The 11110-nt window shown below is 43.2% G+C and overlaps 1 protein-coding gene and 1 non-coding gene across 2 annotated transcripts; both read left to right on the top strand.

Moving 5' to 3' along the window:
• The first annotated feature begins 2870 nt into the window (after nucleotides 1-2870).
• Nucleotides 2871-4838, top strand: LOC127756733 (riboflavin synthase). Its single transcript, XM_052282111.1, has 2 exons — nucleotides 2871-3890; nucleotides 4564-4838. The coding sequence occupies exon 1, from the start codon at nucleotides 2942-2944 to the stop codon at nucleotides 3839-3841; it is 900 nt and encodes a 299-aa protein (XP_052138071.1). The 5' UTR covers nucleotides 2871-2941; the 3' UTR covers nucleotides 3842-3890; nucleotides 4564-4838.
• A 327-nt stretch (nucleotides 4839-5165) lies between these two features.
• On the top strand, nucleotides 5166-5236 carry TRNAG-CCC (transfer RNA glycine (anticodon CCC)). The gene has a single exon. It is a non-coding gene; the product is annotated as a tRNA-Gly (tRNA).
• The last annotated feature ends 5874 nt before the right edge of the window (nucleotides 5237-11110 follow it).

Here is an 11110-nt window from a genome sequence, read left to right on the forward strand (position 1 = left end):
TCAACATTTGTCGTACTCGCCTTAGTTGATCTTGGCGTAGAACCATAGAGACATGGAGTCTTCGACAGAGTCGAATAGAATTTTCCTGAAATCAATACTCAGAAAAGAATATTAGATAGAAATAGCCCCCGAACAAACGCTAAAAGGGTGACATGTTATAATATGTATGGAAAATTGAAAATGAATTAAATTTACAGACCAATGTTTTGTATATTAGCGTCTTCTCTTTTACCGACTTCGATCAGTCAGTTTGTTGAGTCATACACTCTCCCTAGCCCCCAGCCTTGTCGTCGGAGAATCGTTCTCAGAGGATAAGGCTCTTGGACCCTTGACCTGCCTTGGTTGAAAAAGCACTGATCCTAGCCCCCAGTCGTGAAGTTGGAAAACTCAATTTCCGATTACACGGCTTGGTTAATACGCACGGCGAGAACTCTTACATGACCAGATCTTAGATGATCGTTTGTCTCTACAGGATCCGACAAGGCCTTATCCGCTCTGGGCGTCCCCAGCCGAAGTTCCCTTAGGTTCCTCAGAGGCCTTGTCAGGACGGCGTAAAGGGACATGAGGATAGGTTTCAACTCTAGGTGTCGTCGTGGTAAGGGATCTCTGGGTAAAATACTTAGTGATATTGTGTACCTAATATCAACTTTGTTGGAGTAGAGGTAGTGGGAGAATCGCTACACCGCTGGTCGAGGACCAGGTAGTAGTCGTAACTCGACCACTTAAAGTGGCGGTGCGAGAGATTGCTACGGTATACTGGTTCGAGAACCAGCGAGTAGAATTATCTCTCGAGCACCAAAGGAGGCGCTAGAGTTGGTTTATTACATGGGCATCTCATGTGGCCAACATGACTCACATCTCCAACTTATAGCATATCCGAATGTCTGTTCGCAATCATGTCGGGTGATCAAGCCGACGACGTTCGCAAGGAATTATCCGTTAACAATCTTTTCTCGAGTAGTCCAGCCATGGCCGGTGCTATGAGATAGGTCGTCAGTCTTCGTTGGCAGGTTGGGCGCGATGACTCTGCATTTGTCGAGATCGTTCTCAATAATAGGGTGTACTCGACCACAACCTACTCGAGCGCTCAATTGTTCCTGAAAAATATTTTCTAGAAGGCAAGACATATAGCAGAGAATATCAAGTATGTATAAAAAAACTGCATGGATCTTCTAGCATTATCAGGATATAACGAGCAGATGTAAATATCAGTCATTATATACACCGTAAATAAGCATGATTTATATAGAAGAAAATAGAGCGAGCCCCCAGCGTTCAGCCGTAGTCGATTTAACATCGGGGACACTCACGCAATAGACATTGTATAAAAAACACGCTCTAGGTAAACATAATAAATTATTGATCTGACAATATCTGAAAATAGGTACGGTAAATTGTATATAAAATATTGCGTATCTTTATAGATATATATGCCGAATATATCTACGAAATTAGTAGATTAATTTAAAATCAATCTTACTAATTACCTTCGTTCGCATATTTATAAAGATCAGACTATGCGAATATCTGTTTTTCCTCGTCATATATAAAGGTGTCTTGGTTATATGACTGATCAAAGCCATTAATTAGCTTCCTGATCAGGCGCACGTGTAGAAGCAGCATCGGTCTTGGCTTCCATGTGTAGCCGGCCGGACATGGCATGTTGATCTCCCTTCCGTCTTGCTGTTGTACACGCGTCCGAACTAGTCACGTGTGTTTTCAGTATTGGATTTGGAGAAGATGCCATGCTCGGTTTGAATTCGTAAGGATGCCCATCGATGCTTGCTCCGTATCCTCCTTCTCGATGCCGGATCAATTTGTGACGTCGTCTCCACGGTCAGAGCAGGTACTCCGATTGATGAAGTAGATTGAATTGTTAATGATGATGGTTCTGATCTTATCGGGACACATACTTTGATCGGGTTAGATCTCCCCTTCAGCCGAAGTCGCCGAGTAGATTATTGTTGAAGAATCCATCTTTTGAACCCATCTCATCGAAATCCTAAAGCACCAAAATCCCCCTACCTGGCGCGCCACTATCGACATTTGATGTCACGATTCCGGTATTTGCATAGTATGGGGATCGTTGGTACTAGGATATATGCGAGACTGAGGTAAATGAGATGGGGACGAGGATTTTTATACAGGTTCGGGCCCCTGAACTGTCAGGTAATAACCCTACATCCTGTTGGCCGAAGCCGGTTGTTGATCTTATTCATCATAATCACACCAGTACAATATTTGGGGTAGCCTATTTAACTGTTGTCGACATGGCGGTCTGAAGTTCTGACTCATAGTCGATGACAGGGTAGTCTTCCTCCTCGAATCTGTGCCCGGCGAGATCAGATATAGCGCTTTCGTCTCTCCTGACAGTATCCGGAGACACCGTAGGGGACTAGCCGTGCTTATCTCTGAAGTCGATATCCGACGTCTTGTCTTGACGTATGTTGGCTTGTATATTGATCTTGTGTCTTGATCTATTTTTCCGTGTATGTTGATTGTCTCCTCTCCTCCTAGGGGGTCTTGTATTTATACCTATAGGTGTTCCCTTGTCCAAACAGAAATAGGAAAACTAGTATGGATAAAATCCGAGTAGTACTTGCCGTTTCCATGTAGAACTCTAGTTGTCTTTACTTATCCGGAACTCCCTCCATATCCAAAGTCAGTTTCGATATAAGACATGGTATGTGGTGGGTCCTGTCGAGATTTAGTCAACTACTATTAGGTATGTGGTATCCATAACCTTGACAAATAACATTAAATAAACTTCACCCATTGCAACGCAAGAGCTTTTTTTTTCTAGTTTGAATTAAAGATTTGAACATTCAACACGAAACTATGAATTGTGATGATTCAAATTCAATTTAAATTTTTCTTACTTTTTCGTAGTCGCCATCAGCTCCAGACCAAACCCCATCCTAAAATCCTCCAAATCTCGCCCATGTCGCCGCCGACGATGACGACCGCCGCCGCCGCCACCGCCACCGCCATGGCCGCCGGCGTTCTCCCCCGACCGCGCCCGCACTTCCTCCGCCGCGGCATCCTCCCCTCGGCGGCCTCCCCGCTCCCCTTCGCTTCCCGGGTCTCCTCCGCTGCGCCCCTCCGCCACCGCCTCCCGCCGCCGCGCTTCTCCCTCTCCCCGATCCCCAAGACCCTCTCCTCGCCGTCGCACGTCCCCGTCCGCTCCCTCTTCACCGGCATCGTCGAGGACGTCGGCACCGTCCGCCGCATCGGCCCGCCGCCCGCGCCGCCCTCCGGCGGCGGCGGCGAGGCCCCCGGCGTTGACCTCGAGGTGGAGACGAGCAGCCTCCTCGCCGGGACGCAGCTCGGGGACAGCGTGGCCGTCGACGGGGCCTGCCTCACCGTCGCGGCCATCGACGCGGCGGCGTCGACGCTCACCTTCGGCGTCGCGCCGGAGACACTCCGCCGGACGTCCCTCGGCGGCCGGTCCGCCGGCGACGCCGTGAACCTGGAGCGCGCGCTCACGCCGGCGTCGCGCATGGGGGGCCACTTCGTGCAGGGCCACGTGGACGGGACGGGGGAGATCGCCGCGTTCCGGGCCGAGGGGGACTCGCTCTGGGTCACCGTGCGCGCGCCGCCGGAGATCCTGCGGCTGCTGGTGCCCAAGGGCTTCGTCGCCGTCGACGGCGCGAGCCTCACCGTGGTGAACGTCGACGAGGAAGGCGGGTGGTTCGACTTCATGCTGGTGAGGTACACCCAGGACAACATCGTGCTGCCGAACAAGAAGGTTGGGGACAAGGTGAACCTCGAGGCCGACATACTCGGCAAGTACGTCGAGAAGCTCCTCGCCGGGAGATTGGAGGCGATGTCGAAGGCGTGAATTTGCCATTTGTTGAGCTGGAAGAAGCACTGCTCTTCATTCCTTTTCGGTATAAATAAGGCGCAATCTAATGTTCATCAGTAATGGCAGATTCTGTATTTCTCCTTTCTGTATATGTTGACTGAGATGCATATTTAGTTATTTATGATCAATTGATTTCGGTGACGCTACCTTATTCATATTGTTTCATAGTCATTGAATACTTTTTGCTTGCTGCGGAGTAAAGTGCTTGGTGTGATGGTGTCTTATCTTGGTTGGATTGGTCTAGTAGTTCACTGGTTCTAGTTCATCCTCGCACTACTTAAAAGTTAGTGTTTGATCAATGCCATGTCATTTGTCATGTCTGTTAATTGTTCAAGAGGTAGTAGCCTGGTTATAACTATCTCCAATTTATTTGTTCCATGCAATGTCGTAATTCTTGAAAGAACTGGTATCAATTTTAGGTGGTAGTAGCGTGATTTTCTGCTGCCATATATGAACATTTCCAATTTCTGGAATAGATCGTGATGTAGGGTGTGTTGGTAGTTGTGATATCTATTTGCGCAGTTGTATGTACGGTTATCTGTTCTTGATGGGCTTGCCATCTTGGGGAAACAGGCCACACTAATGGAAGTAGAATCAGCAAACCTTCACCAGATTGATCTACATGTTACCTTTTCGCTGTGTTTTTCCTGTATATTTGATACTCTGTAATTGATATACCCGTGCTTTGCATTGTGCAGGCAGGAAAGAGAAGGGAATGAAAGCGGATCCTGATCCACTGCTTCCTTTGCGGAATCGTTCTGGAGCCAGGAGCAAGGAAGATAAAAAGAGAGGCTCTTTTCAGACTTGCATAGCTCCATTGCATCGACGAAAAATTATACCAACAGTGTTCTTGTAATAACGCAGCTTGTAAGTTGTAAGCTTGCCTTTCCATTGCCTCTGTTGAACGAAGCGGAGACAGTTGATGAGTTCCATGTGATAATTCAGAGTTATAAAGTTTTTGACATTGTGTAAATTTGGTGTTGCTTCTGCTGCTGCTCGTGTAATTCTGGTGGCTGCTTAGCTTGTTGCTGAAGGCTGTGTTTAGTTGAGGGGAAAGTTTGGATTTTGGTTGAAATTGAAGATGATGTGATTGAAAAGTTGTGTGTGTATGGCAGGTTGATGTGATGGAAAAGGACTGAAGTTTGGATCCAAATTTTGGATTTAAACACAGCCGAAGCTTTGCTCCAGATTTTGTATGGTGGTTACTGGCTGAGGAATTCCAGGCAGGTTGTTGTCCTGATGCTGTTTTATAGAGTAGGGTAGAGTTAAGTGAATTTAGAAAATGATCAGTTGACAGAAAGCGCATCTGGTGTAGTGGTATCATAGTACCCTCCCACGGTACTGACCGGGGTTCGATTCCCCGGATGCGCATTTGATTTTTATTCTTTTCACTCTGTCTTTTTTACTTATCTCATCATCAAAAACAAAATGCATCAGTCTGATGATCAACCATGTTTTTTTTGGGGGGGGTTTCTTTTTACTCATAAACGAAATGGATCAGTCTGTTGATCAACCTTCTCACCATCAAAAACAAAATGCATCAGTCTGATGATCAACCATGTTTTTTTTGGGGGGTTTCTTTTTACTCATAAACGAAATGGATCAGTCTGTTGATCAACCAGGCGTTCGTTTTCATCTCTTTCTCTTGTTGTTTTTTTTTTAATCTCTAAAACAAGATGCATCATTTTGTAGACTTTCTGATGATCAATCAGGTGTCGTTTCTTTTCTTTTTAACTCCTTAAACAAAAGCAAAGTGCGTCATTCTGATAATCTGATGGTCAATCATATCAGGGTGAGGATTGAAGAATGCATCGTCTAAAAAAAACGTGAATGCTATATCATTCTGGCCGGTGGTCAATCAGGGATGACTTGTGAAAGCATTCGCAGGCTGCACTGCACTGCTACAGTCAAGGCAGCTCACTGAAGGCCGTGATAACCGATTTGGTCGCCAGAAATTATGCTAAGGATTAATTATGGTCAGTCTACTAACCCTAACATAATTATAATTACATTACTAGGTCCACGGTTCACCTTCACGCTTCGTGAACTAATACATCTCCATCTCTTACACTCTCCTACTACCTACCTCTATATATGTGCTGGATTTGGATACTTCCATTTGTGCCATACATTTTGTCATTTCGACCTGCTCCATGGCACCCACATGCATGTTCTCCAAACTAGTGATCCCTAACAACTACAATAATCGGAGTTGGCATCTTGTAATTTATTTTTGGTATACTAACTGTGGGTATAAATTTAGTTCGTAAACTTAATAAATGTGTGCATTATTCCTAAAACTTCGTATATTTTTTTTCGAGGGGACAGGCAGGGGGCTCCTGCAATTCACTATAGAAGAAGAGAGTTGATTCAGTTTATAAGGAAAACCGGACCCAAAAACCTTACAACGGCACAGTTAATTAAAGGAAAACTGGCGAAAACCCGGCATTGACAAAACTGAACCAAATGACAGTTGTCCAACAAGGAAAAAACTCCTAGAACGAATTCTTCAAGAAGGTTACGCCGACAGAACGGCGACAACGTCCGATCCTAACGAATCTAAGGTTTTCACCCGGAGAGTTTCCTTGAAGTGGAGTTGAAACGAGGGCTCCAAACGCAACGCCTTCAAGAAGGTGAACGGCGTCCGAGGGCGCCGCCGTTACTAGCACCGGAAGCGGAGCAAGGTTTTCACCTCGGAGACCCTGTCAACCAAAGCATCCAAAACGGAAGCTTCCAAATGCCTCCCGCACACCGAAGGGTACCTGCACTATGGACACCACCTGCACAATGACCGGATTCTGCACCACCCTTGACCCCGACTGAGAACGCGCCGGATCTAGACCTAAAGCCCAAATCGGCTGTCCTCCTTTCACCACCATCGCCAGCCACGGGCGAGGTTGGCCGCCGGCGCCGCACGCTCCAAACACCACCGGACGTCGCGCCACCGCCGGATCTGTACACCCCACCGCCGCCCGTCTCCAACCCTGCCGCCATCGGCCGCTGCCGCCTGGCGCAGCACGCCACCGCCGCTGCCGCCACTACCGCTGCCGTCGCCATCCCCGCCACCGTCGCCCATCGCCGCCCCGCCAGATCCGGCCGAAGCGGCGCGGATCTGGCGGTTTACCGCCGCCGCCTCTCCGGAGAGACCCCCGGTCTCCTAAGAGTGGCGCGAGAGAGGAGCCCCACCGCCGCCGTCCTTGTGGCCGCGCGGCTTCGCCGGCGGCCACTCGGGCAGCGACGAGGCGGAGGAGGGAGGTGGGGGAGAGAGAAGGGGTGGCCGGGTCGTCGCCTCCCGTGCCGCCCCTGTGGGAGGACGACGCAAGGGAAAGTTGTCCCCTTAAGTATCACACGCTTTAAAACTCTGTATATGACTGCAATTTAGTCCAAGAAGTTAATAAATAAACGTATAGGTGCAACATCTTATAAGATGGGTAAGATTTTGTACAAGCTTAAGAAATGATATAACAACTTACTTAGTTGGCATATTTTTTCTATACATGTTCGGTTTTTGAATAGTTGTTTTGTGGATATACATGCGCATATTTGTATAAGCTTACTCAAATTTTATCATTCTAGTAAATAAAACAATTAGATTTTACTATGTAGAAATTTTTGTATTTCGGTTGAGATTTGAGAATGTGAAGCAAATCAGTGGTGCAAATTATATGATCAATGTAATTCTTATGGATTAATTTAGATTGTGAGGCAATATCCGCTGGATTAGCATGTGATGGCAAATTGACATTATTAAAAAAAAAAAACTCAGCTAACACTCGTTAACCAAACAGCAAAGTTATTACACTCACTTGCCAAGTTGCTAGAACAAAAAAAATAAAAACCTAAGTTGTCAAGTGGTACATACTCACTTGTCAAGTTATTACACTCGAATGTTCAATTATAAGTTTACCCACCTATCAAGCTGTTATATAATGAATATAATTTACTCTTATTTTAGGAGAACAAAAATACGAGACCGACTGTCTCTGCACCATCTGAAATACACACAACCATATTTCGTGAATTAACACCTAATCTCGATCTATTGTACATAACCTAAATATACACACACTTATATATTTATAGACACGATTTGAATCCTGGTGAGAGTGATGGAGGCCAAACACAGACGCGCACGCAACTTAATTTACCATTACACTAATGGTACTTATTGTGCAACTAATTGACAGTGGATTAATTTTAGAAGACTAGTTTAATCTCAACTTTGTTAACTACTTTCTCTGTTTCACGATATAAGTCATTTTAGTATTTTCTATATTAATATAAAATGCTAGAATGACTTACATTGTGAAACGGAAGGGTACAAAGTAATATATATACGTACATGCGCGTACGTACACTCATCACCTGGACCTGGTAGGTAGATTAATTAGGCCTGGTCGTAGTAGTCTGATATATATATAGGCGTGTGTGCGTGTCATGTTGCCATGTACACACGTTAATTAGTACGTTACGTAGACATGCAAAGCACACGTTAATTAGCTAGCTCCTTGGCTACTAGTAATGATCAGGTCAAAGCTTAGTCATTAGTATAAATTCTGAACTAACCTATGGGCGCACACATACGGGAAACGGTACCATTGGCCGTGTCCTGCATGGTGGTCAACGTAGGCACATATATGCTCAGAGACCTTGCCTGGCCTTCCAAAATATCAAGTCGTCAGAAGCTATTCTAAACGGTTTAGATTGTAAGTTAGATTATGAGAATATCCAGTATATAATATGGAAAATAAATTAAAAGTTAGAAGTTGAAAAACTCAGTTTTTCTAGCTAGATTCTCACAAGTTAGGGCCCTTCCACTCTATAGGAAAATTTCCTATGAAGACCTTTCAAACAAAGAATTAAATCCTAGGTTATCCTTTCAAATTCCTATGTAATGGATAATCCTATAGAGATTTTAAAGAAAATTTAGCAAGAACTCCAACCTATTGGAAATTTCCATTTGATTCTATCTCTCTCATCTGATTCATGGTTTTTTTCTACGGTCCAATTAATCGGTTATTCATGTGTTTTTTCTGTATTTTGCAATCCTCTGTTTTACAATTACATTCCTATTAGAATCCTACGTTTTGACTATTTATCCTTTTTACATTCCTACTATTCAAAAGGACCCTAACATTTTACCATCTGATTCTCATAATCTTTAAGATCCCTCAATTATGGCTTTTGGCTCTTTCCACCTTCCGTGTGGGTGTTAGTACTATATATGACATTTATATAGGTTTTATGGTATTTTATAGAAATTATTTTAATTATAATATAGTCGATAGAGAAGTCACAAATTAATATATACTGCTATAATTCTCGTACTCTGAAGGAGAGGACGAGTTAGCACAAGCAATATTTCCATACACAAAGAACATGCCAATTATATTGTTCCTAGCTAAGTGGATAGTGGATACAATATGCCTTATTTATTAGAAAAGAAGTCGTTAGAGCGGTACAATAGCAGACTATTAGCCAGCTGTAAACATATTTTAATGAGATAAAACATGAGAGAGAAGAGCAGCGGGCTACAGATCTGTAGCCAGCTGCAGCGCGGACTTCAAGAAGCAATGTGTATATAACAGGTGGAACCATATATTAATAGTATAGTAAGCAACTATTGTATGAATTGGCTATTGGATTGACTATATATGAATTGGAGCTAGTAGTGGACTATACTATTAAACTTGCTCTTATGGTGGTGGAGTTGAAAAATATTTATCGAGGATCAGGGTTTACACTTCCATTTTCCACCAAAATTTTGGGCTCACTTAAAAAAGAGTAAATTGCACCAGGGGTCCTTAAACTTGTAAGCATGTTTTACATATGTCTATGAATTTGGAAAACGTGCGTCAATGTCTTTAAACTTAGTTTATTGTATCATCACGGTCCAAAATCTCGTTCGACCGTGGACTTACCTACGTGACATGCCACATGGATGGTGAGATGGCACATTTTTCTCTTTTTGGGTGCATATCCGAAAATGAGCCATGGCACATGCCTACAAGAGAGATCACTTGCCGGAGAGAGGATGAATAAGGGAGAAAAAAAAGGAAGAAGTGAGAAAAAAAAGAATAAATGAATGAAAAAATAAAAATGTGCTATGTCATAATTCACGTGACATGCTACGTAGTCAAATGAGGCTTTAAACCGAGATGATATAATAAATCAAGTTTAAGAACCTTGATGCGCGCTATGCAAGATATCGCGAATTTAGGTGAAACCTTCATGTAAGTTTATGGAGCGCTAGTGTAATTTATTCTTTAAAAAACATCTTCCGTACATAGATACTACGTTTAAGTACTAAACATTTTCTTTGGTTTCAAGAGTTTGATTTCTCCCTGATTGGTTGACCATGTATAAAACGTGTATGCAACAAGACAACGAGTATAGTACAATGAAGACAGAGCGACGACCGAGATGAGGAATTTCCTCCGGTTTTTGATCTTTTCATCAGGACTGTGGAATGCACACGACCGTTGCCAAAATAATGGCCATGACAGCTCGTGCTTAATTAACAAGTAATCTCAAAAAATTTGGTCAGCGTTCTCTCTCGCTCGCAACGAATCCAAAATCCAAAGTTATGATCGACGACCCAAATCCAATCAAGCAAAGTGGATCCTAGTTGGTAGAAAAAAGAAGGAATTTAATTGGGGCATCAAGTTTTTTTTTGAGTTCAAGAAATAGATTTTGATGAGTATATGTTTCCATGGAATTTATGTAATATTATTTTTACTATCTTTGAATAGAAGTTTCACATGAAATTGGTGTGACATTATTTTACCGTTCTCGAGGGGAGGATACCAAAATAACATGATATAAACCTCTGTTTCACATGTCATAAGTATCTATTTGGCTAAACTGTTAACTGTGCATTATAATCAGAAGTGGATTTTTAATTTTAACTTTAGAAATAATTTTAGGTATTTATTTGTCTATTTGGTTGCCGGCATGATTTTTGCTAGCTAGGGGACAAGTAAAAGAAATCCTTAAAATTTTTCTTACAACTCAAAAGTTAAAATTTTTTCATTGTGAATGTAGAAGCTGGATTTTAATCCATTTTCTAAAAAAAATTATATCATTTTACCTACAGTATAATTTAAGATAAATGAGCTGTTTAATTTACTCGTGTGGGTAGGAGATAGAGAGAACATTGTCATTAGTAATCACTGATTTACAGATTAGTCACTCATCTGCTGACACAAGAATGTAGACACCGTTGATGTTGGAACATGGAAATCA

The sequence above is a fragment of the Oryza glaberrima genome, chromosome 12, assembly GCF_000147395.1.
Source record: "Oryza glaberrima chromosome 12, OglaRS2, whole genome shotgun sequence".
Classification (NCBI taxonomy): Eukaryota; Viridiplantae; Streptophyta; class Magnoliopsida; order Poales; family Poaceae; genus Oryza; species Oryza glaberrima.